Below are 26,720 nucleotides of genomic sequence, written 5' to 3' on the forward strand. Positions count from 1 at the left end.
ATGAGTAGTGTCCTACTACGGGCGGTAAGCCCCATAGTGTGGGTTGATGTTTCTCTGGTTCCAGAAATGTATGTACCAGGGTGTCTTTGAGGTTCTTATTCTTCTTAAATGGAAAAAGAGGTTTTTTGTCCAAAGTCCCTTTGTTTTTTATTAGATGCCAATGTTTGTTTATGGTGGTTTTTACCAGGTTACTCATGGGGTTGAACGTCGTGACACAGACAGTCCTGTCTATGGGGTCCTTGGTCCTAGCCGTTAAACAAATGGTGCGATCGGTGTTGGCTACCCTTTTCCGAGCCATTTTGAGCTAGTATCACAGCAAATAAAGCACTGGTTTGGACATTTGGGCTGCCATTGGCCCTGGTATATAGTTACCGCAGATTTGAGTAATTAATTGTGCAAGACTCGCTGCTCCCACACCACAATTCTGCTGGCACTCTCTCAAAATGGATGATGTAACACCTAGAATTTTCAAGCTGCATGCCGTCTTGGTCCTGGTTGTATTGGCCTTTGAGCTGTTTCTCTAAAATCACTTGGTCCCGACCTGCTGCCTTAGTGGAAAATCACATATTCAGCAAGACTAACATAACATAGTGCAACATAGCATAACATAGGAGGCACACTATAGACCGACAAGTTACCAAACAGGTGAACGCATTGGCCTCATCCACGGCTTACACATGCAAACTAATACGAGCTGGGAAACAATTCCTATCAGATGACAGCTGTCTTATCCTAGCTAGAGCCCTCATCTTATCAAAATTAGACTATTGGAACGCCCTTTACATAGGGACAACCAAACAAATCATCAATAGAATCCAAGTGCTCCAAAACAATGCACTTAGAGCGGCACTAAGTATCCCTAGAAGAGTACATATCTCAGAAATAAGACGTAAACACAAATGGTTATCCACCCAAGAAAAAATCAACCTCAAATCTGCCTCCCTTATCCACAAATGCTTAAACAACAAAGCCCCCCGCTACCTCTCAGAACGCTTCAACAGAAAAAATCCCACTAGACTTACAAGGACAGTCAGCCCAAACTGCCTACTAGTGCCCAGATTTAAATTAGCCCTATTGGAGGATCCAGCTTCCCAGTCAAGGCAGCGCAATTATGGAACGCCCTACCTCATGCACTCGGATCTAACCAAACGTTCAACAACTTCAGAAAGAACACCATAAAATGGCTTACTGAGAAGGAGATTTAATGACTCTCTACCATTGCACTTCCACATGTACTTCACCTGATACGCAATGACCTGCTATATTGCTCGTTCGCCACCGACCTGCTATATTGCTCGCTCACCATGGATTTGATTGATTGTCTGCACTTGTTTTACCTTGCAAAGTCAAGTAATGGCCACTCTACATGCTCTGTAACCTGTAACTTGTAATGTATGTAACCAAGCTGTAAACTTCCTTGTTCTCTTGCGCCCTGCTACCCCAGGGTCCGGTGCGCACAATAAATAAACAAACAAACAAACAAGTTATTTAACTTTACCTGACCCAATGACACTTATTGTATTGCCCTCAAAAGGATAAGGGCTGAGAGTGGACCTGCTGGAATTTGAACCTGTAGTGAAATGCATCAGTCCACTCGCCCTCATATGGTTAAACAACATTTGTATGCAGTCCTCTAGTAGTTGATATTCCCGAGTGTCCCATTGGACTCCTTGTCTTTCCAGGTTCCACTAGCAAGGCCTATATTGTTGCTGTTGCATATAATGGGTTCCAGTTTCTGTTGGTGTTCTTCAACTTAGCCAATTCAGTATAGTTCTCTGAATCCTACAAAGCATCTCCACCTGAGCATGCTTTCTAACCTTGGTGACCGTACGTCTGGCCATTCCACTTAATGGTGATCGCTTCGGATGGCAATGAGTTACGTCCCACCCGCCCCCTTTCCTCCTGCATGACTTTTAGAGTTGGATGACAACCTCTATCACAGGTAGGCACTCCTCCATAAGCAAGCTGATGTAGGCCTAATCAAAATCTTGGCAAGAGATCCACATTGCACTCTCATTGGGGTTCCCCTTGGTTAAAGTGAGCGTTCATTGCTTCATTATGTGTCTATTGTTAAATTGTAATCCCAGCGCAGTTCCACCTACCTGTACTTCAACTAAGTTCCAGTAGTTGGTGCTATTTTGTGCTAGATCCAAGGCATTAAGATTTCCATCTCCTCTGTCCCCAAGCCGTATTAGCCGCTCCCTTGCCTGGAAAAAACATGGATGTTTTTCCAGTAACATACACTATGCCAAAAAATCCCTGACGAACTGACTTTGCCTCTAAAAGCTGGAGGCAATCAAATGCTGTCCACTTGCCAGGTTGCGGTCTTTTTTCCAGCCTCTCTTGGTGCCATTACTCCCATTAGAAGCAGCAAGCCCTGGCACCGTGTGTGAAGGCTGAAGCAAGACACAGACAACAGGTTCAAAATTCAAACAAAATTGGTTTATTAACTCAAATGTCAGGATGGATTTAGACCTAACTAGCCGTATACTAAGGAGGGATTTCCCTACCTTTAAGAAACTAAGGAAAGTCTTAGTCATAAAATTCAACTTAAAGTCTGTCTGTGTCCAAACCTGATCCTTGTCCTCACAACTAAAGCTAAACAATGTGTAGGGATGTCAGCAATACAAGAAATTGTGATTGAAACACATTCTGAGCTTCTTCCAGCTCCTAGCTTTTCAACTCCCCTTCCCAAAGTTCAAGAAAGTTCCACAAAAGTCTCAGGATTGCTTTGCCAAAGTTCAAAATAGTTCCACAAATCCTCTGGGTTCCCTTCCCCAAGTTCAAGGCAACACAGTTCCAAAAAGGGTCTTGAGGTTGCCGTCCTCAAGACAGCACCAAAGTTCATTAAGTCTCAAGTTCCCCTTCCCCAAGACTTCAACTTGCCAACTTATTCTTAGTGTCAGTCTCAATATCCAAAAACAACTCCAGATCAACTTTACACTGCTTCTGGATTTGATTAACCGTTCAATCAGATTACTTCTTCTTAGTTCACCTCAGCAATGTGTTTGGTTTTCACAATTGAGGGTTCCTTGGTCTAAGCGCAGTTGTCAGACCACACGGTCCACCCATTACAGGTTGCGCAACCCGCAACCTTAGGCTCTCTAGTCCACACAGGTCCTCTGTGTCTGCCACTGTGTGAATGTACACACTCACTTGGCTTCTCCTTATCAGCCTCTTGGCTGTGCCAGAATGTGTCATGTATCCTTTGCCAGTCTTTGGCCTTGCCACACTGTATTGATGCATACAGTTCACTTCATGGTGGTTTTATTCCTTCACCACCTTGCTATCGTGCTCTCGCAATTTTCCATACTTGCTTTCTTGTCTCATACTTTGCTTTCAAATAGGCAATATCTGAATTTCACATCCATTTGTCATCAAGTTCTAGTTTGCCAAAAAGTTTTAATTCAGTTTGATATTCAATATTTGTGACTGTTTACTTTGCCGCTTGCATTTTATATTCTCCTTAATTTTCTCCCAGCCTGTTGCTTCGCTTTTGTTTCATTGTGCGCATGCTGTTCCATTCATTCAGCATTCGTCTTGCTTCACCGCAGCCCCCAGGAGCGCCCCGGTTCCAGTGACTTTTCCTCTTCACTCACCGGCCCCTGGCGTTCCCCGTGGGCAGCTGCGCTGTTCAGTTTTGGCTCCGCCTGCTGGCTTTCCTTCAACCGCGAGCCCCGCTCGCACTTCAGATTTTCTTGAGTTCCTGCCGGCAGCTCCGGTTCCTCTCCGCAGACGCTGTCGGTCACATTGCTTCCTTCTCCTTGCACTTAGCTCTGGCTGCGTATCTCTGACCACGGAGGCTCCCACACCTGTAGTCTTCTCACAGTCTGCTTGGCCCTCCTGCAGCCCCCGACATGGCTGACTCCTCGCATACAGGATTCCCTGCTGCTCTCTATGCAGCTGGTCTCCTCCCTTCTTATACACCTGCAACCACTTGACAGGTTGCAGGTGTGTTTCCCAATTGTAATTGCGTGGTTGCAATTAGAGGAGAACATGGGACATTGCTGACCTTTGCAATACTCTGCAGGCCTCTTCCTAGTCTCGGTACTAGAGTGGTGAAATGGCTCACTAGTGTTTACAAATCGTAGTCGCCTTTTCCTCGTCCTACTACTATAGTAGATTGAATGAGGGAAAATTAGGGGATATGTTTTACAATAGCCCATAATGGCTAGGGGAAATTTAGTTTGGTTCTCATAAGGGAAAGGGGGATACCATGTCTCGCATGTGGACTCCACCCAGGTGATCCTCCCTTGCTTCTCCTCCCCTAGGGTCAGGATCCAAAAGCAATGGCCTTTCCCTGCCACCTGATAAGAGGATCCAGGGGGGAGTAGGTGTGAGGATACCCTCACGTTTCTCACACGTGTCACACCTCCCCTGGACCCGTCAGCTGCTAGACAGGGCAGCTTTGCAGGGGTCACAGCAGCACTGATACCGGCAGTGCACCCCAAAGAACTCGAAGGAACATAGGAGTTCCTGATCTCTCAAAACTGGTTTCACTGAGATGCCTGCCCTCTGGGGTCCACAGTGTCCAAGAATGAACCTCAAGAGTTCCCCTCACTGATCCCCTGCACTCAAACATATCGAGCAACTGGTTCAGTCTCCAAGCCTAGGAGCCGCACAGTGTGTTGTCATCCTCCTAGACTTCCAAGCCACACCTGCCTCACACCGTCCCTACACTTTTGGTGCTGCCTTGTTTACCTGAGAACGTAGTTTTCACATTAGTTTGAGCCAATGCTTTCTTAGCCCCTTCAGCTTCTCACAGCGAAGATGATCTTCCTGGCGACTATCATTTCTGGATGGCATGCGAGTGTGATGCTGGTCCAAGGAAAATGGTACTTTTAGAGATGCCCTGTTTTTTTTTTTTTAATGTAGTCTCTGGGTATAATTTTTTTTCAAGAATCATCTTCCACTGGTTTATTTCTCCTCCAAATCCTTTGTAGATGGAGGCGAGCTTTTATCCCATTGTTCTAAAAATGGTCCTAAGCTTCTCCATGTCCCAGGTTTTAAAGAAGGAATGGGGATGATAGACCAGGCTTTTTGCCTGTTTTTCACTGTTGAATAGATGTACAACTTTTGAGAAGCAACAGTTATTTATTATTTTCATAGCTTTTAGGACAACATTTGTTAGCGTGGACCTAGGAATTCTTTGGAAAGTTTTAACCAACCTAAAAATCCATACAACCGTTTTGCAACCAACACGCAGACTGTATTGCCATAGCTCAGCAGTTGTGAGGTTAGGCCAGGGCCGGGAAAGGACAAACTCATTTCCGATTCATACTGGTGTTTAACTGGGGTGCGTTTTCGCCCCATTCGGTTTTTGTTATATATTAACAAACTTGTTACTAGAATCTGAAACACTGAATTCGATGCACAGCAAATACCGAAACGAAGGGTTGGCATCTGTTATATGCCGACGATGCAGTCATTATTTCAAAAATTTAAGGGTGGATTAAAGAAGCAAATGCAGATTTCATATTGTGGTAAGACCTGAAGCAGTTAGTTAATAACTCCAAAACAGCGCCCATGGTCTGTCACCCCTTGAGGGACCACAAAATGTATATTTCAATGGAAGGAAACATAACAGAAGAAGTGAATTATTTGGGAGTAAGATTTCAAAATAAAGTGTCCTAGTCCGATCAGATCAAGAAAAATGAACTAGTCCTCCAGAGATGCTCAGTGGTTTTGCGTCAATTGTGTTTCTTACTGGGCAATAGGCTTCCATTGTCAACTCCTAAAAGTATACAAAGCACAGGCTGCCACTGGGGGATATTATGACCCGAGTTTACTACTGTGCATTGAAAGTTTTTTTAACGGTTTTTGTACTTCCAGTGACCACCTCTGGTATGCTATTATTTTTGGAAACTCGTCTAAGAGCCATCCGCTTTGTCATTATGGTTAAATCTCTTTTTCATTAGCTTTGTTTGCAAAGGAGGGATACATTGAAGTGGTATAGAGTGGTTATGTGCGGGTACAACCTCGAAGTGGTATACACATGTTAAACCTTATTTAACAGGATTGGTCTATCCCACCAAGCTTGTGAATCTTTTAAAGGGGTCAGAAATGCGAGGCGGACAACTTTGTGAAGATTTCTCAACAAATAACATTTTATTATAAGATAAGGTTGATGAACGCCTCACTATCCCTACTTGATGAGGATTTGCCTGACTAAAATAAACTAAAAGAAACACTCTAACAAATGATATCTGTCCCTCACACTTGCACATATTGAAAAAAAACAAGGAAATACATAGCAATTCTCAACAAACAATAGTGATTGAATTTGACATGTCACCACAGTCTCTCTTTGTAATTTGGGCAAATTGCCCTTCCCCAAATTTAAACATGGTTTGGTTTCACAGTTAAAGAAATCAAAACAAGGAAATCCTGATTTGCAATAATGTTCAACCACAGTTTGTTTCCTTTTCAATTTGGCTATAATAAAGTTTCAACTCGGTTTGGTATAGTTCCACTTTGTCAACAAAAGTTCCAACTTCACTTGGTAGTTTCAATTTGTCAACAGTGAGTTTCATCTTAGAAAATAGAAGGCCCCTTTTCTTCTTTGAACACTTCTTTAGTTCATCAATAGCAATAATAATTATCTTGGTCGGGACTGTTTTTGCCACAAATGTCTTGAGTAGCTTTAACTTGTCAACAGAAGGTTTCATCTCAATTTGGTATACCTTTAACGGCTTCAGCTGGTTAATAGAAAGTTCCCATTCAATTTGGTATACCTTTAGTGCTTCTATGTCCTATCATCGATGACGGTTTTTTCGGCTGGTGTTTATCTAAACAATTCTATAAATATCTAATAACAAAGTTAGGTTTTCTTATTTGTATTTATTTTTTTATTGTTATGGTTGGAAAGATCAACCTTTCAATTATTACCATACAAGTTAAAACAACAATAACAAGTGTTAAAAAGTGAAAAGGAAAATCAATTAGAACAGATAAAATTGATAAAAACAGATTATGCTAGTGCATAGTTTTGAGAAATGCATAAAATCACACAATTTGAGCAGTTCAATAATTACTACTTTGTAATGAGCCATTCATGTATTTCTTTGTGGAACCTCTTTAGTCACCAATGTCTTATAGTCGAGTATGGGCATTTGTTACATGTAGCATGCAAAATCAAAGCAAAGTGATTTGAGAATTAATAAAGAAATTGAGGAACAACCTCAATCCAAGTTGGCTAACCCAAATTAAGAGACAACAAAAATGTCATGGCTGCAATGCTGACACTTATGCATTCCTCATTAAAGACTCTGAACCATACAAATCACAGGTTAAATTTGTGTAATCTTTGAACAGAGACTGCAAGAAAAATATTCTCTTTGATGACAGAGAAGGGCAGACTATGCGCAAATGCTTTAAAGTCTCAGACTTGTTCGAGTTTTGACAAAATCTACATGCACTGTCCACTCTGGCAATTTTTCTTTGTTTTAAAAAGACTTCTCTTGTTGGCCACAGATTTAGGTAAAATCACAGAAATAAGTTTCTGTAGGTAGGACAGGTGAATTTCATTAGATAGGACTCAGGGTCATGGAGGCTTTTTATCTAGAAATGTTCACTCTTAAAGTGTTGATAGATCATGCATTGTTCTCCTGTTGAGATCCAGTCATAGTGCCATAATTTGATCTTTGCTCGAGCTGGATTGGTTTTAAGAGACGAGATTGAGGCATCCGCGGCTTCCATTGTCTCCAAGTTGTCATAAAATGATCCTTAGCTAAGATTGTGGGTCATCAGCCAGTAAGTTTGTTTCCAGAAAAAGGCCCTCTCGTGTTAACCAGAAAGTCTTTTCCTTCCAGGCTCTTGTCTCTGCACCATAGATGATAATGGGCACTACCTTTTGATTGTAGTATTTAATTAAGGGTGCAGTGGAACATTTACCATACTTCTAGTGAATCATTTGTGCTAAGATTTTACGCCTTAGTCCCACACAATACGGCAAGTCAGAGGGATGATTATCAGTGTTGAGGCCTAAATGGCTATACTCATTAACTACTTCAATAGGTCATCTGTGCTATTGCCATAAGTAAGCGCATTTGCTGATCTGATGCAGACTTGCGCAAATCAAGATCTTTGTTTTGGCCAAGTTTATTAGCAACTGATTAGCAATAGCATAATGCTCTAATGCTGCTAAGAGGTTTTAAAGACCTTTAGGATTCTTAGACAGGAGAACTAGGTAATCTACATACAGAAGCCAAGGTACAGCACATTGGCCAAGTTTGGGAGTGTCAGAAACAATGTTTGGAAAGTGCTGACCCATGTCGGATATGAAAAAATTTAACGATGCAGGGGCCAGGATACAGCCTTGCTTGAGACCTCTGTAGTTGGGTATAGATCTTGATAACCTTCCATCTAGAGACAGGCATATTTGGACTGATGTATTGGAATGTAACTGGGAGACCAGAGCCTGGATGTGGGTAGGACAGACTGCTGCTGTTAGTTTATCTGTCAACAGTTTACACGATACAGAATGAAACGCAGTTTTAAAATTCACGAATGCCATGTAGACCGGTTGTTTGGATTGCTGCTCATGCATTGTTATTGCAGTTAAGTATAGCGCGTTAATGGCAGTGCCTAATCCCGGGGCAAAGCCTGTTTGGAATGTGTCATGCAGCTGCTCAGTAGACAGCCAGTTGTTAAAATCCCTCAATATAAGGCGAGCAAATAATTTTCCTGGGGCGTCCAACAGGGCTATAGGCTGAAACATCTTGGGTCGCCCACGATCTTCTTTTTTGCATATAGGAATGATGATGGATTTTTGCCATGACAGCAGAATCTGTTTATGCGCCGCAACATTGACAAAAATATTCAAAAGAATAGATGCCAGGCATCAGGATGGGCTTTCAACATAGTATTGGTTAATTCATCAGGATCTGGGCCCTCAAATTGCTCAATTTAGATATCTGATGGATAAAGTCGCCTCTATCAAATTGAATGCTATCTTTGTGATTCTGCACCTTGCTGTCTCCTGCTGCCGATTGGTTGTTGGGCGTACCGTGTTTGATAGTATTGTTCCCATTTCTCTTCTTGCACTGCAATAATTTGCATCGAGATTTGGGTGGCGTGGGCAGCACGATTTAACAAGTCCCAAATGGACACCATATTCTTTTAAGCTAAGGCGCAGAGCATTTGTTCTGCATCTTGCTGCATAATTAGGTCTTTGCAAGATTTAAGCCAGTTTTTGTATTGTGTTCTGAAATGTCTGGTGTCCTTGACTCGAGAGACAGGCTGACCAGGTTTCTTAGCCAAAGGTGAAATTGGGTCTTTCTTTTGTGCATCTCATGATCTTAGGTGTGCTTATGCGTATGTGTTGGATTAGCTAGAATGGACGGTTGTAGCTCGAATATTTGTAGCGCAGCCATCAGATTTAAGGACTTCAGAATTTAATGATTTATGATGACCTTCTATATAAGTGTTGAAACGTGTCAGTGATTCTGGGGACCACCTGAACCTATTCATACCGCTAGAGACAGTGAGAGCAGTTGGATAGAAGTTAGGAGATAGAGGGCACGACCATTGCCAGGTGAATGAGAGAGGTTTGTGTTCACTACATTCTTGAGGAATAATTTGGAAGTGCTCAATTCTTGCAAACAGACACCGAGTTGTGATGATGTAATCGATAATGACGGTCTGTTGGCATCTCTTCCAAGTGCTCTGCTGAGGTATATCTCCATGATTAGCTCCGTTTAGCATTACAAATTGTCTCTCGTCCATAAAAGCTAACCAACGCTGAGCAATTCATCAAATTTATGCAGCCTCTTAGTAAGACAGTGAAGGTTGAAATGCCCTGCCAGAATCCCATAACTTCTAGCCCAGTCAGCAATAATTAAATCCAAAGTATACACCATATGATATGATAGGTTATTTATAACATGCTTAATACCCAGAGGTTTGTAAGCGCAGACCCGAGGATCGAACCTGTGGTGCTCTGTATCGTCTTGCTTCCAAGGCGATCACGTTACCCCTGAGCTATCCTCCCGAGTCAGTGTCTCGAAGGAAAGACTCTGCATCAATGCTAGAATGGTTCCAGTAAAGATTAACAAGAGCCAACACTTCAGAGGGAGTTCTAATTTTAACCAGTTGAATGAACATGCTAGGGGTAGCCCACAGTTCCAACTTTATTTTTAACTGCAACCAAAAGGCCAGCCATGGGTCTACCTTTGGCTGGATTTTTGGCTGGCAGCAATGAGATGGGATAGCATCCCATACGGGGCCTCCGTCAACCAGATTTCTTGTAAGGCTATTTTGTCAAAACAGCTCAGCGTGTTAATAAAGGAGTTTAAGAGGTGTTTAAAACCCCTACTGTTCCAACTCGCAAATTTTACAAATTCGCTGAGATGGCGACATGAGTTGTTAGCTCAAGTTAACATTTTTTGATTAATAAGCGCATTTAGACTTCTGTAGAATTTCTTCCTGTCAAATTGTCTTGAAAGCTCCCTGTGTGCAAGTGACTTCCATGGGACGATAGGTACCAGTGTTGACGTTAGTTTGTATGATCGCACATGGCCTTTCTTGCATAGTAGAGGTGTGAATGGATTGGTTTTGGGTATGTATGCAGCCCAGTTGGTATAGTTGTGATTTTGCTTGCCATCGGATGTTTAGCACTAAGCCAGATTGAATCCACAGTGCTGTCGGATGGTTTTGTTGCAAAAATTCTACTTGGGCTATGTCCGAGGAACATAAGTCCTTGAGGCCGTCGATGACGCTAAAAATATTCAAAATGCTGGTACTATTTAGATCATACACTGGATATGATCCACCTCTGCAGTGCAAAATTTGATTTTAGAGTGTTGAAGGAGACTGAATAGATGTATTGCATTGCCTAGCAGCCTTCTGTTGTAGCTGTCTTGTATGAGCAACAATAACATGGCGCAATGAGGAAGGCTGATTTTCCACCCTGGACTTGGAGAGTGAGCTTCAAATGGCTTGGTTGGGAGGAGTACTAAAAGTCAACTCTTGCCGTTGCTGACTCTGTCTCAAGGGGAGAATGATGTGGCCAATTTGGGAACAAGGCAAATGCAGAGCGCATATTTGGCGATCGACTTAGCAGTCTCGTTGCGCCTTTGCTCTAATGTGAGAAACTCGTAGTTCTAGTGGCTCCTGAATTCAGATTCATCCCTAATTGTATCACGGGACGGGGCCTGCGAGGCTTGAGAAATGGGCTCATCTGCTTTCTTATTTAGAAGTTCTGCTTCATATACTAGGTCATCAAGATGCTCGTAGCTTAACTCATCAGTATTTATGTTAATGGTCGCTGAAAATGTGGCACTTTTTTGAGGAATTTGTTTAGAGCAGCCATGGGTGCATATTTCTTAGTTATTGCGTTCTTCGCTATTAAACTTTGTTTGGCAGGCATGGTTAGGGACTGAATGAATTTGTGCAAGCCTGATTCAGTCATGCCCAAAGGCGCTTTCATATTTGTGTTTTCTTCACAAAGTTACATGTTTTGTCAGTGGTCTTCGGCCTGGTGAAGATTGTGAATGCAGGCTTTATAGAGGGAGGAGGAGCTAAAAGTCCAACCGAGGGACGAGATTCAGGGACTATGATAACTGAGTCCTGCAACAAGGGCAGCAGGGAGGTAATGACTCCCTCTACTCTTGTCTCTTGATATGCCTCAGGGCGTATTGTAGTCGTTTAATTAGCAAGGAGCAGCTCTTTTGTACATTGCACCTGGCGACAATGGATCTGTGAGTTTTGTAAGGAATGATCTAACAGTTTCGTCAGCATGGAAGTTTGCTTATTAACTTTCATGTCGAGATTCTCAAACAATTTGGACAGAGACAAAAGGGCCTTATTCATGGCGCAAAGTGTGACTTCAACAAGGGGCAAAGAGGGTACTTGGGAAGGAGGACCTCTGCTTGGAGTAGGGCGAGTAAAGGATATAGACCAGGCAAAAGAGCTAGAGTTGGTTAACATTACAGGTGATTGAGATAAATCAATCGGACGAGGGCAGAGCATGTGAATGGGTGAGAAATTACAGGCAATTGACCCATCTGCTAAATCTGGAATGCATTTGTTCACATCAGTTAATTCAGGAGCAATTGTATCTGTGGCAGAAAGAACATTTTAATCATTACCGGACAAGATCTGCAGGTTTGTTTCCGTCTCGTGCTGAAATGGGAGAGGCAGAGGGATCGAATTTGCGTGAATTTGGGCTGAGGTCACAATTTCAGACGAGTGAGACTCGCTCAAGTGGTTGGAAGGAGCCGGGGGCAGATCCATTATAAGTTGATTGGTACACGGGCCTGGATCAAGATGTGAAGGTGGAGCAGGTGAGGTGAAACCAACAGCCAGAAGTGTGGCGGGGGGTGGATAAATCCATTGCCAAATGTGTGATATCAGAGTGTAAATGAGTGTCCGATTTAGTAAAGGCAGAGGAAAGATTCACCACAGTAGTTTATTGTGGAGCCTTTACAGTGCACTCTGCACTGCAAAAAACTCTATCAGTTGTTCGTGATTGTGAGCGAAGACGCAAGGATGCAGCGTTTGGATGGAACAGTCGGCGTGTGTTTTGTTTGCTTTTGCAACTTTTTGATTTCATTGGGGCAGGGCTTGGCACACTTCAGAGAGTAAGTGGCAGACATGAGGAAAGTGTTGCGAGTGATTTGCTCAAATGAGAGCAAATTCTAGAAACCTCTTTAGAAATACAGTGTTAAAACAACAGAAGTATGAATAAATATGAAGCATTAAATAATAACCTTGCATCAGTCACAAGCCCAACTGCCTAACTGCCCTCTTCAAAGCACTCTCGCAATGTGTGTGCGCGAATGTGGGCGGCCTCCTGTTTTTGGGTCCAGTTGCTGATGAATGGGCGGAGCTTACCACTCGCAAGTGAACCTCTGACTTGGCGTTTTGATCGGTCCCTCCAAAAAGTCATACATACCTTACAGGTATAGCTGGGAAATGGTTAATCTCCATTGCATGGGATGAGGGGTCAAAAAGTGCTTACCTGTTTGAGAAACTTGTTAACCATTGTGTCCTTCCCTAACCTTTTCCTTTTTGACACCAAACTCAGTATTGCTCTAAATGTACCAGTGATATATCAATGTCCACAGTGTCCTAGTTATTGAAGTTACCCCTGGGTGTAGGAAGTGTCTGTATGCCATCCCAAATGGGTATCTACTTATTTATTGAAACGGAGAGTGTGTATTTTTGAAGTATATGTAAGTGTTACATATTTGCTCCCTTCTAACGAAGGCTTATTCAAACTGACTGTTAAATTAATAAATAATTGTTTGATCAAGAAACCTTGAGTGGAAGTGTTATTTGGATACTTGCCACGGTGAAACTCTATTTTGCAACCCTACAGCTCACATTGACCCATCTTGCCAGGCCCTCACTCTGCCACCTTCTCTTCCCCACCTATCAGCAGAGGTGAGAAGATTCACAGCAAAATAAGGCACATTTGCATGCCAAATTCCACACCATCTTCACATCCCCAGTTTGGGACTGGTTTATAAAGCTATAGGGCAATGCCAGAAGGGTCTGCCCAACAGGGCAATGTGGGCTGGTTTTGTAGACCAATGTGTGCTAAATTGATAAATCATTGAACCTGCATCACACAATCAATCACATTAAATTGTGTCCTTTTTCAGTGCTGTTGCATCATTAGAGATAAGCCAGAGTTGCTGCTCTATCACCATTTCTAGATCATTTATATAGCACTCACCAACATAAGGGCATCTAAGCTCTTGTGGTCAGCAGAGGTGAGAAGAGAAGTGGCACAAAGTCATGGGTGGCAACAGCAGGGAAATTAGAACAGTGTTATTTCTCCACCTTCAAGCCATCAGATCGGTGATCAGGGTGATGTTTTCAGGCAGGGAGTTGCATAACTTCACAGCCTATTCCCGAAGGACCATCCCCTAGCCCTCACTTATTAACAAAGTGGAATTGCCATCAAACCTCTTTTACGTGAACAAACGGAAGCTGCAGACGTGAAGTCCCACATGCACTGAAGTGCTGAGCCAGAGGGGGATTTGTAGGTCAGGGGGAGTCTTGCCAGAATTGGAAGTCAGTGAAGTCTGAGATGGACTGATGAAATGATGTCACGCCTTGGGACGTTTGTCACAATCCTGGCAGAAGAGTCTAGATGACCTCTGGAACCTCCAATAATAGCACAGGCATTAGTGGCACAGCTAACTTCGTCATAGCTTCAGAGCAGAGCGGATGGATTTGACACAAAAAGCATAAAATGTTAGATGGTAGAGCTGACTGCTCCATGCAGGTTCATTGATACTGTGGAGTCATAGGTGGCTCCAAGAGTTTTGACCTTCCTCCGTTTGGCTATGTTAAGACCACCAGTGGGAAATTGATTATATGATTGGTCTGCTTTAATCTGGGCCTGTTAAGAGTACAATAAAAGCAGCCTGCATTTAGCATGATTAAGACTTATTCAGCTGGCCTCCACCCACTCTTACACAATGTCAAATCGATTTTTAACATTTGCACCGTGTCCTCATCTAGTCTGAAGATAAGTCGTCCCTTCCCGCAGGAGGAGATCATGTACAGGTTTAACAGACTCACTATTGGTGAAGGTCAGACCCATTGAGGTACACCACATTCTCCAGCATGGGGTCTGGCATGGATTCACATGCTCATGAATATTCCCCGTCGTCAGGCTGGGAATCCTCGGTAAAGAAAAAACCAGTATCAGTTTCGTTTCTGATCTGTCTTTCGTAGTAATAACCAATCACTGGTCTCTGCGTCATACTGACCACAGCCAATGACTGCCCTCTACCTAAGCACCGCCTCTGGCAGCCATCTTCAGATTTTTACCGCACGTTCATGTGTTGGGATCCTTGTGCTATTGCTCTCGAGCGTTAGTGCTATTTTTTCACGTTTTTTCTCAAAAACTTTGTTTTTTTCGGTCAAAAGAGCCTCAAGCTCCACCGACTCTCCATCCGATCAACGGGGACCCGTGTCGGATTCGTCTGCGCCCCTCAAGGGTGAAGATTTCGTCGAGCTACGCTTTTGGAGGACTCCAGAAGTTTCTCCGGCCCGGACATGGCCCAGGAGAAGGGAAGCTCGACGCCCGGAAAGCTGTTCAGGATCTGCCCTGGATGCCAGCTGCAGAACGTCTTTAAGGAGGACGAACACTCCTTTTGTCTCTACTGCTTACATGAGGACAAGACGCACGTGGAGAAGGACTGTGCGTTTTGCGGCAACATGTCGGAGCGGACCATGAAGGACCGCCATCAACGTCTCGCCAGCTGGCTGGAAGGGAAGAGCCCGTCAGGCGAGAAGAAGAGGAAGAAATCCGAGCGGTCTTCTAAGACCTTTGAGGACGCCCCGGCGACGGGGGTCCAACACAAGGCCAAGCACCGCGAGTCCGCTGGCACCGGGAGCGCCGAACGGTCGGGCTCTACGGGCGCCAGGCAGGGCGCACCCTCCCCGGCACCTTCAGCCACGAGCCAACGCTCTGGGTCGGGTAAGAGGAAGGGCGAGCACCCGGCAAAGCTCCTGGAGAGGCCCCGGTCGAGCTCGAAGGCCCCATCGGAGGGGGAGCGAGGCAGTGTCCCCCCCCCCCTCAAGGATAAGGCGGTGAGCGCACCTAAGGTGGTGAAGGCCTTAATCCATCCGGCCAAGCCCTCTATCGATACTGTTGCGGCGGCCCTCGGGGCTCAGAGTCTCCCTGCCACCTCAGAGGGAGTCCTCTTTTGTGCCCATCGATAGGACCCCCGTGAAACCCCCGGCGGGGAAGAAAAAGGGGGGGCAGGGCGTCGTCGTAGATTCGGCCTCAACCTCAGAGGAAGAGCTGATTGAGGTCTTAAGCCACGGCCTTGGCGTGGAAGAAGACCGGCCCGTCGGGATGGATCCCGACACAGGCGACGACGACATTGTCGAGGGTGCCGACGGGGCCCCTGATCGCCCGTCGGATTCCCCTCTGCCAGTGCCGCAAGACAACTCGGCGGCCATTTTGTTGGCTATACAGTCCTTATGTTCAGAGATAAGGACGAGACTACCGTTGCCGACGGAGGAACCTCTCCCGTCGGGGGATCCTGAACCGGGACCTTCTGGTGCTCCCCCGCCCAAGAAAAGAAGGATTCACCCTCCACCTCCTTTTCAGCCGTCGCGCCCCATCCAGCCCTCCTCCCCGTCCACCCGAGGGGATGATACGGGGACTGACACGGCAGCGACGGGTACGGACGACGAGGTGTACGACGAGGATCTACCGTTGTCACCTCCCACCAGGGCTTCTCCGCCCGACGAGATTGGATCGTTCCACTCCATGATCGCCAGGGCATCCGAGCTTTTCCAACTCTGCCCTGAGGAGAAGAAAAAGGAAGGATTTCTTTATCAACGGCGCGAGGCCAAGAGGAAGACGGTCCTCGCGGTGCCTCTACTGGACGACATTTGGGATGAGGGCCTCGCCCTCCTCAAGAACCCTTCCACGACGCCAGCTAGAAGAGACCGGTACGAGAAGAAGTACCGGGTCCCGGACGCGGCCCCCCTGTGCCTCCGGGCGCAGCCTACCCCGGACCCTGTCGTCTCCGCGGCGGCCAGGAAGAAAGCGGGGGGGGGTGCGGCCTCCACATCGACTTCCCCACCGGACGGCGAGGGAAAGAAATTGGACGCTATGGGACGCAGGGTCATCTCGTCGGCAGCGACGACGATTAAAGCGGGCAACGCCTTGGCTATCGTGGCCCGCTACGACAGGGAGTTATGGTACAAACTGGCTCCCCTGCTGGACATCCTACCGGACGACAAGAGGGCGGATGCCCTGGAGATCCTACAGGAAGGCAAGGTAGCGTCGGACCACGCCATCACTATTGCGACGGACATAGCCGACACTGGGTTTCGCCAGTTGGGCAACGGCGTGTGCCTTAGGCGGCGTGGATGGCTCAAGGCTACGGACTTCCGTCAAGACGTACAGACCAGAGTCCTGGACATGCCGTTCGATGGGAACAACCTGTTTGGGAAAACAGTGGACGATTCCCTCCAGGCCATTAAAGCGGACACTGAGACGGCCCGGGCCCTTGGGGTTCTGCAACGACGGACGCCCTTTCGGAGCAGCGGAGGCAAGGGCGCCTCCAAAGGTTCCGGCGGCGGTTTCTCCACCTACCGTCAAGCGGCCCGCTCGTCGTCTCAGGAGGCCTACAGAGGACGAGGCAAGTCTGGCGGACCCCGCCGTCGTCGCCAAGGAGGCAAAGCCTCGTCGAAACAGGATTGAACCGGCCGTGGGGTCGGGCCCCCACCGAAGCACCCCGGTGGGAGGCCGGCTGGCGAGCTTCGTCAGCGTGTGGGAGTCCATCTCCACCGACCGTTGGGTGCTGGACGCCTTAGCCCGGGGCCACGCGCTCGAGTTTCAAAGAAGGTGCCCGCGCGTCCCCCCCGTGGCCAGGAAAGAGCTTCACGTCCCTCAGCTTCTCCTGGAGGTAAAGGCGATGCTCAGGAAGGGCGTCATCGAACTCGTCCCAAAGAGGCTTCGGGGCTCCGGAGTTTACTCGAGATACTTCCTCGTGAAGAAGAAGACGGGAGGATGGCGCCCCATCCTAGATCTGCGACGGCTGAATAAGTTCATCAAGGCGCAGAAGTTCCGGATGGTCACCCTCCAGCACGTCCTGGGGCAGCTGGAGGAAGGAGACTTCCTGTCGTCGTTGGATTTGGAGGATGCCTACTTCCATATTCCCATCCTAAAGGGGCACCGAAAATTCCTCAGGTTTGTGGTCCAAGGGCGTCACTACCAGTTCAAAGCCCTCCCCTTCGGACTACGGTCGGCACCCAGGGTATTCACCAAGTGCCTTGCACCGGTGGCGGCGCAGCTGCGCCGCGAGGGGATCCACGTCTACCCCTACCTGGACGACTGGCTCATCCGAGCCAAGACGAGGGAGCTCGCCGTGGAGCACACGGCAAGGACCGTCCAACTTCTTTCGGACCTGGGATTCTCCGTGAACTACGCCAAGTCCCACCTGGTACCCGCGCAAAACGCACTGTTTCTGGGAGCGAAGCTCGACACAGTGTCCCTTCTGGCCTCCCCGTCGGAGGAAAGGACCAGGTCCATCCTGGGCAAGGTACAGCGGATGTTGGTTTCCGACGCGGCCTAGGTGAGGTCCATCAAGTCCCTCCTCGGAATGATGTCTTCTTGCATCTACCTCATTCCCATGTGCAGGCTCCGGATGCGCCCGTTGCAGGAGTTCCTGGACGCGCGCTGGATCCAAACGACGGGCGGCTTCGAGGAGAGGATCACACTCGACGAGAGTTTCCGCCGAGCGGTCCGGTGGTGGGGCAACCGCGCGCATCTGACGGCGGGCATGGACTTCCAGACCCCAGACCACCAGGAGACAGTGACCACGGATGCCTCCCTGGAAGGGTGGGGAGCGCACACCGAAAAACTGCACGCGAGAGGCCTTTGGCTCCCGACGGAGAAGTGCCTCCATATCAACGTCCTGGAGCTCCGTGCAGTGTTCTGGGCCCTCAGGTCCTTCCTTCCGTCCCTCAAGGGCAAGGTGGTGAGGATCTTCACCGACAACACCACCACCATGTTTTACATCAGGAAACAGGGCGGAACCAGGTCTCCAGCGCTGTCCAAGGAGGCGCAGGACCTGTGGCATTGGGCCGTCGCCCAAAGGATGTTTCTGGTGCCGTTTCATCTGGCAGGGATAAAAAACACCATCGCCGACTCACTCAGCAGGGAGCTGCGCTCGTGCCACGAGTGGGAACTACAGCAGGATCTAGTGGATCGCCTCTTCCGACGGTGGGGCACACCCCAGATCGACCTGTTCGCGACGGCGACGAACTCCAAGTGCCGGAAGTTCGCCAGCAGGTTGCCCCAGGCGAGGAGCATGGGCGATGCCTTCTCATTCCCCTGGGAGGGCCTGTTCCTCTACGCGTTCCCTCCTTTGCCACTGCTGATCCGGCTCGTCAACCAGCTCAAGAGGTCACGGTGCAAGATGATCCTTGTCGCACCTGCGTGGCCGAGGCAGATATAGTTCCCGGACCTTCTGGACTTGTCAGCGTCCCCGCCAATCAAGCTGCCGGTGGACGCGGATCTACTCTCCAGGGAAGGAGGCGCCATCCTCCACCACAACCCGAAATCGCTGAACTTGCAGGCCTGGCTCCTGCAGCGCTAGAGTTTGGAGGATACGACATACCGGCCGACTGCAGAGAGGTTCTTGCAATGGCCAGGGCGTCCTCGACTCTTAAATGCTACGGACACAAATGGAAGAGGTTCTCTGTCTGGTGCCACGCACAGAAGATTAACCCTCTACGGATTACGGCTCCCCAGGTACTGCCGTACCTGCTGACGCTGGCCAAAGCTGGACTGGCACACGCGTCCATCAAGATTCATCTTGCTGCGATCTCCCGATACACCAGAACCACGGGCCGGACGTCCTTGTGGTCTCATCGTCTGGTGAAAGAGTTCATGAAGGGACTGTTCAGATCGTTCCCGCCGGTGAAGGCGCCGGCCCCGGCGTGGGAGCTCAACGTGGTGCTGACCAAGCTCATGGGACCTCCGTTCAAGCCTCTGCACTCGGCCCCGTTGAAGTTTCTGTCGTGGAAAACAGCGTTTCTTGTGGCCATCACCTCCGCACGACGGGTGGGAGAGATCCAGGCCCTTTCCTGAAGGCCCCGTACTTGACTTTTCACGACACGAGGGTAGTGCTCAGGACGCACCCCTCTTTCATGCCCAAGGTACCGTCGGACTTCCATCTCAACGAACCCTTGGTGTTGCCTGTGTTCTTCCCGTCGCCGGCTGAGAGGACTTTGCACTCGCTGGATGTGGCTAGAGCGCTGAAGTTCTACGTGGACCGCACGAAGTGTTTTCGGAAGACGTCACAACTCTTTGTGAACTTTGGACCTGTCAATCAGGGGAAGGCTCTCTCGAAGGCTTCCATTTCCAGATGGCTCTCCGGCTGTATCATGTACTGTCATCGGTTGGCAAACCGACCGCTGCCTGGCCGTCCGAGAGCCCATTCCACCAGAGCGATCGCAGCTACCACGGCGTTCCTTTCTGGTGTGCCCCTGCTGGACATATGCAGGGCTGCTACGTGGAGGTCGACGCACACCTTCACGAAATTCTACTGCGTCGATCAGGATTCCAGGGAGGAGTCCAGGGTCGGCCAAGCAGTGCTGCGCAACCTGTTCGCCTGAGGTGAGCCTGGTGAGGAGGTAAGATTGCTTGATGTTGAGTTTGATGTAATGCTTAATGTTGAGCCTTTGCCACCTCCCGTGGTTGTGCATGTGTGTACTGCTAGGTATTCTTTATTTATGAGCATGTGAATCCATGCCAGACCCCATGCTGGAGAAGGAACAAGTTACTTACCTGTAACTGTTGTTCTCCAGCATGGGTCTGGCATGGATTCACATGCGAACCCTCCCGCCTACCCCTCTGCGGCTCTTCACTTGGTCATACTGCCACTTCACGTGCTTCCAAATCTGAAGATGGCTGCCAGAGGCGGTGCTTAGGTAGAGGGCAGTCATTGGCTGTGGTCAGTATGACGCAGAGACCAGTGATTGGTTATTACTACGAAAGACAGATCAGAAACGAAACTGATACTGGTTTTTTCTTTACCGAGGATTCCCAGCCTTACGACGGGGAATATTCATGAGCATGTGAATCCATGCCAGACCCATGCTGGAGAACAACAGTTACATGTAAGTAACTTGTTCCTTCATCCTTCTTCCTTTTTTATCCTCAGGGGGGATTAGGGGGAGTCTAGTATTCTTTCCACACATTGGGAGTACGAAAAAGCCTAGATGTAAGAGTAGGGTACAATTTCCTTAATGGAGATTGTATTTCTCTTAGGACATGGTTGTTTACTGTCATATGTCCCTTCTAGTAACCCCTCAATCATTGCACACATAAGACTATACCAATGGCTCTATATTGGGGAACTCCTGAAGGTTGTACATCCACATAGGTGAAAGGAACCTAACTGCATCCCGTGCAGGCACTAATGCTCAGTGATGAGATGAGCACAGTTGGAGATTCGACAGCTGTGAGAGGCAGTTTTTCATCCAGGCACTAGGTGGCAGGGCACTCTACATAGTGTGAATAGGAAAGAGCTATGAGTAGCAGTCACCACATTGATAATTGTATCCAATTCAAACCCTCCTATGGTTTCATCTTGGATATTTATGCTCTGTTAGTTATTTAGCTGTATTAAGACTGCGTATTTAGCCCTTACCAATGGAAGACATTTTTTAAAGCTATTTCCAGCTGAACTACTGATCTCCTTAAAATGCAGGTGTATAGTCTAAGACGTGAAAGATGCATGCCTTTGTGAACATTAATTGATGAAGATTAAATAGTGATTTGTACTGAGTCAAGTTTTAATGTCCTTTTATCTGGTATCCTGGGTTAAGCAGACCAGTTTGTGTGCCCTCATCCTTCTCTGATTTCATGAGTTTCCTCTGTTCTAGTTAACTGATTTCTTTTTATCTTCTGTCTAGGTCAGGGAAGCCCAAGCATTGACACATCATCAGTAACCACTGTTCCAAAGCCCTCAACGCCGTCCCGGTTGGCTTTCTTTATGCGGCAGCAGAGCTTCAACACAGAGACAACTCCAACGCCACGCTCCCCAGGGCTGAAATCACCAGAGACGCCAGTGGGAAGCCCCCGTCATGGACCTCTCAAATGGGAGGAGGTGTCAGAACTGGAATCTAACTACCTTGAGTACCTGCAAGAGGCCAGGGCTAGCATTGATTACTGTGTGCAGGCTTGCAGGACATGGTCTGCACCCTACGATGGGGATGATCCCAACCCTACTAGCCTCTCCCTCCCGGCCTTAGACGAGAACTCCATAACCATGAGTGTGAACTACTTTGGCGCAGAGCAGCGGGGAAATGGCTTGCTGCGCCACTCTTTTAAAACTGGCTCAGAAAGCGGAGACTGTGACATTAGGCTTAAAGTTTCCAGTAACATCACCCCTCGGACTAAAAAACGGAGTTTACAGGAGGCAGCGGTACACAGGCACAGGGTGATGCAGAACAGAGAGGGCGAGGGGAGCCCCGGGGATGCTACACAGGATGGGAACGACTCAAGCACTTTAATTAACGGGTCCCATGGAACTAGCACAGGCTTTGTAAACCGCCTAAGCAGAACTGAAGGGAATCGGCCAGATAAGGCTGATGGAGATCTGGCTGTGAAAAAAGTACGAAGGGACATAGGGGAGAAATATCATGGAGGAAGAGATGCACCTTGTCTATCTGAGAGAGATAGCAGACTAGAGTTGGAACCCTTGCCAAATCCACTGGAAACAAATTGCAACTCACTGACCCACGGGATCAATACAAGTAAAGGGCAGTCAACAGTTGCTGAAAATGGATCCAGCATGCTTGATGTCAATTCCTGTGGTCCAGAAAGCCCCCCTGTGCTACCTCGTCAGACAATGTCCTCCTCCGCCACTTTGGAGCATCTGGAAACCATGGACCACCTGCTCGATAAGCTATTGGACAATGCACCCACAGAAACCAATGGGGCAACCCTTAATATTGAGAAATTCTCCAAGGAACTAGAAGAAATTGAAGGACAGATTAACAATGGGGAGATAGGGAAAGACAGCCCATTGACTGTATCAGAGGCTCCCCTGTCATTTGAAGAAGAGGAGGCCTACCAGAAGTTTACAACCCTGCCTGGCAGTGAGTCACCAGCAAGGGAGACTAGTCGGGGGCCAGCCAAATTAGACATTTTGTCACAGATCCTCACAAGTCCTTTGCGCACGCTTGGGCAGCCCCTCAGCCAGCCCTTCACTGGTAATTTTCTTCTATTTTATTTAATGATTTGCGTCATACTTGTCTATAGTTTGTAGTTCATTTGCCATATATATTTTTAGTATCTTCTTGTAAGCCATTTTCATGCCATATTCTGACATTAGTTTCTCTGGTAAAGCATAGGACCTGCTAAGGCTTCCATAATGGAGCACAGCCTTGAGGACCATGGACGAATGGTGTGAGTGTGAGACAGATTGTCCAATTCTACCTTCTCTTTTAATTTTTAAAACCTTTACGTTTTATTTGGATTTTCGCATTCACAAAAGTCAGCTCACACATACGTTTCAGCATTTTAAATACACAATTTACAAATAAATATATGCTGTCTTTGTAATAAGTTAGTATCCATGATTTGTAAGTAAATATATTCAATCAAGTAGAAATAGGCAGGGTACTTGTGCCACAGAAATGACAATATGCCTAAAGCCTTCCCCCTTCCTTTATCATATCAAACCTTTGCGGTCTTACAAATTATTGGGATCAGGCACCTTGGGCTGCTTTCCTACATGGAATGGCATTGTGTAGGTTCACCGCTTTATCTGGGATGCCCATTGACGACAGGCTAATAACTCATAAAAGCCATGACAGTATGTTCAGGGTGGATTTTATACATAAATGCCCTTTGGCATCATCATGAGCATGCAGGTGTATGCTTCATCTAAGTTGCTACATACTGTTCTGGATCGCCACTTGTAGCAGGGATCTCTTCAAGCCGCAGGTGTTTCACACTTTGCTGGATGCCTAGTTTGGTGCATGCAAGCAAATCCTCTCTCTCTCTCTCTCTCTCTAATATGTAATCTTGTGAAGTGCTGCATTCTGTGAAATGCCTAGTAGCACATGGGGACTCGATACATGTGTATCCATGTATAAATTATTTGGGTGGTCAAGAATGTTTTTTGTGCAATATCAGCAGGCAACGCGCAAGTCAATACAAATACACCTACCTTTCAAAGTAGCTCCACTGTGAATCCAACATAGACGTGTCCAATTCCAAGTCAAGAAATCAGATTCTTGGGAGTACAAATGAACACCGTGAATGGAATAGCATACCCTTCAATTGATAGGGAGCAGTTTGTTTCTGAAATGTTAAGACCCCATCAGACGTTGTAGCCTTTGACATTATTGACAGTCGTCCTGCGGTTGGGAATTGTATCCTGCATTTAATTGGTGCCTAATTCCATATTGTACCTGATTGTGTGCCAAGAATGACTGTATGTTTGATGGTTGTAGGCTTGCGGGAATTGCGTGGAATAGTAGCTAGTAATTATTTAAGCAAAGGTTTTGAAGTCTTTACAGTAATGGTAACACACACATTTTGATGACTGGGGCATTCGCAAATGCAGACCCCAGAGTACTCTTACGACAAATTATTTTTCCTGTGTTTGTGCATTTTAATGTGCTTTTAAACGGTTGTAAACATACCTATTTCTGACTGAATGCTTTAGTATTGATTGCCACTACACGTATTCATTGTGTCTTTATGCTTAGATTACATATCCTTTTTCCCTTCTCTGTTTTTCCTTGCCGTCAAAGCCTTTCTTTAACCATATGACCCCAAATCCCATTACACTCTATGCAGGCGCATCTGTACATCATCTTAGACGCCCCTGTTTGCTTCGACTTGCTGGCGCGAAGCCTGTTAAGGTCTGTTCAGGCTTGATTACTGTGGTTGGCGCGCCACGTTGCCGCTTTTCCTTTCCTGCCCTGTCACAACCTTTTCTTACTTTTCACTCAGTTGTTTGTCTCTACATCAATTGATAAGTCCGAATTCTTTCCATTTTAAATTTCTGATTTTACACCTGTTCCTAACGGGCTGGCCATAGCCTATTCATGGCAGCCTTTTTCCAATATACCAAGGAAGCCTTGTTTGCTTACAGCAACCATGGCTCTGTTTCTCTCAGATCACTTAATATAATCTGATATCACAATATTGCTAAAACTACTATTACTAAAACTCCTTGCCCATTACATACCACTTCTGGCCTCCAATCCCTTTTAAAATGTGCTGTTATTAATGCCAGATCAGCCATTTCTAATGCCTCTGCTATTTTGTACCTCATCCTGGACTCTTAGATTTGCTACTGATCATGGAAACATGGTTCACCGAAGATATCCCTACACTGTTCCATGCCCTAGTACCAGAGGATTACTCTTTTAAATGGGTTGATAGAGATGTTTTGTGTGGTGGCGGAATTGCCATTAATTTTAAATCGTATCTCTCTGTGCTTAATTTCGAGCCCCTCAAAAATGATGCCTTCTCAATTCTTCTCCTTCTTGATCAAACTATCTGCTACTGACTTCAGTAAAGTAATTTTTGGGTGTAGAGCCCCTGGGCCTACCAGTAGTTTTCTTTCTAGCATAAGGGTCTTCTTGCCTCCCCAACTTTTACTAACCATAAACTACTTGAATGTAATTTTCGCCCGTAATTTAGCCTTGTCTATTAACTCCACCCCTTCTGTATCTTGTAGTGATCATTTTATTGATATTGTATGCTAAAAACGACTCCTCGCACCATCTCACTTTATGTAACACGGTTAATAACCTCTCCTGAACATCATTTCAACAGACCTTGCTACTTCTCTTCCCGCTGCTCACCTGAATGGCAAATGCACTCCTTAATGAATGTGTAATTTCTTTTAGGACTATCATCAATGCAATCACATTTTCTTCTCATTCTCCCAAGAAAGCTTCTAACCCATGGTATTCTCAGGATCTTAAGCTACTTAAGCATCAGTATAGGAAAAAAAGCAAAATTGTGGCGCAAAACCAGAAATGCAAAACACTTACAGGATGGCCGTGCCCACACTGCACTTCTCATTTATAGAAAAGGCATCTTGTTGGCCAAAAATGACCTCCTACAAGCCCGCATTAATCCTGCCATTAACATGTTCATATATTTAATCCCCCCCCCCCAAGAGTTTGCCAGCAAATGCGATCCACAATCGAACTGGCTAATGAATTTAACAATTCTTTCCTAATAAGATGAATATAATTCATAACAAGTTATTAAAGGAGGTTGCATTAGATAGGTTTAGTGCAGCATCCGACTATTCCCCTGCGTTTCCTTGCCCTTTTGTATTTGTATTTGTATTTGTTTATTTATATTGCGCAGCCTGCCCACGGGCATCAGGGCGCATGTTTGGAAGGGTTACAATGAGAAGTTACAGAAAGGCAGTTACAGGAAGGCAGTTACATATTACAAAGTATAAATATACATAGGGCAAAGAAATATACATATATTTACAAGGTAGTTATATATACAGAAGTGATAGGATTGGTACAGCATGCAGTGAGTGTTTACAAAAAGGAGGCTGAAGCTTCGTCTTGCTCATAAAGCCATTGTTTTGCTCTATTTTTGAAGGATTGAAGGGAGGGGACATTCCTGAGATCATTGGGAAGTGAGTTCCAGAGCTTGGCTGCCAGGACTGGGAAGCTCGAGCCTCTGGCAGTCTGGAGCTTGAAGCTAGGAATGATGAGTGTATTAGCTTGTGCAGATCTTAGGGGTCTGTGGGCTGTGTGTTGTGTGAAGCGCTCTGACAGGTAGGCCGGTGCAGCGTTGTTCTGTGCTTTGTAACTAAGAACCAGTGTTTTGAGGGCAATGCGCCGTGAGATGGGGAGCCATCGTAAATTGCGTCTAGTGGAGGAGATGTGGGAGCGCCTAGGTATATTAAGAGCAGCCCTGATGGCGTAATTCTGGGTTACCTGAAGTTTGTCAATGTTTTTTGACTAGTTCCCAGGTAAAGGGCATTGCAGTAATCAATTTTGGATAAGATGAGAGTTCTGGCAAGGATCAAGCAATTGTCCATAGATAGGAAGTGGCGGCAAGCAGTGATTAGTTTGCACGTGTGCGCAGATGCTGAAACTACTGAGTTGGTTTGTCTAGTGAGAGAGAGGGTCGAGTCTAGATAAATACCAAGTGTTTTAGTGACCTTGATAATGTTACCATCAATGATGAAGGCATCATATTTGCTGTCAAAAAAAGTATCCTGCCTTAC

The 26,720-nt window shown here is 46.5% G+C and overlaps 1 protein-coding gene across 4 annotated transcripts in view; it reads left to right on the forward strand.

Annotated features, from left to right (window-relative positions):
- Positions 1-26,720, forward strand: part of FHIP1B (FHF complex subunit HOOK interacting protein 1B) — an 889,991-nt gene that overhangs the window by 761,471 nt on the left and 101,800 nt on the right. For all 4 annotated transcript variants that reach the window (XM_069640430.1, XM_069640429.1, XM_069640431.1 and 1 more), the window contains one exon: positions 21,406-22,707. In XM_069640430.1, the coding sequence (XP_069496531.1) occupies positions 21,406-22,707 (1,302 nt within the window). The remainder of the gene's footprint in view (positions 1-21,405; positions 22,708-26,720) is intronic.

The sequence above is a fragment of the Ambystoma mexicanum genome, chromosome 7q (genome assembly GCF_040938575.1).
Source record: "Ambystoma mexicanum isolate Mex_15411 chromosome 7q, UKY_AmexF1_1, whole genome shotgun sequence".
NCBI lineage: Eukaryota > Metazoa > Chordata > Amphibia > Caudata > Ambystomatidae > Ambystoma > Ambystoma mexicanum.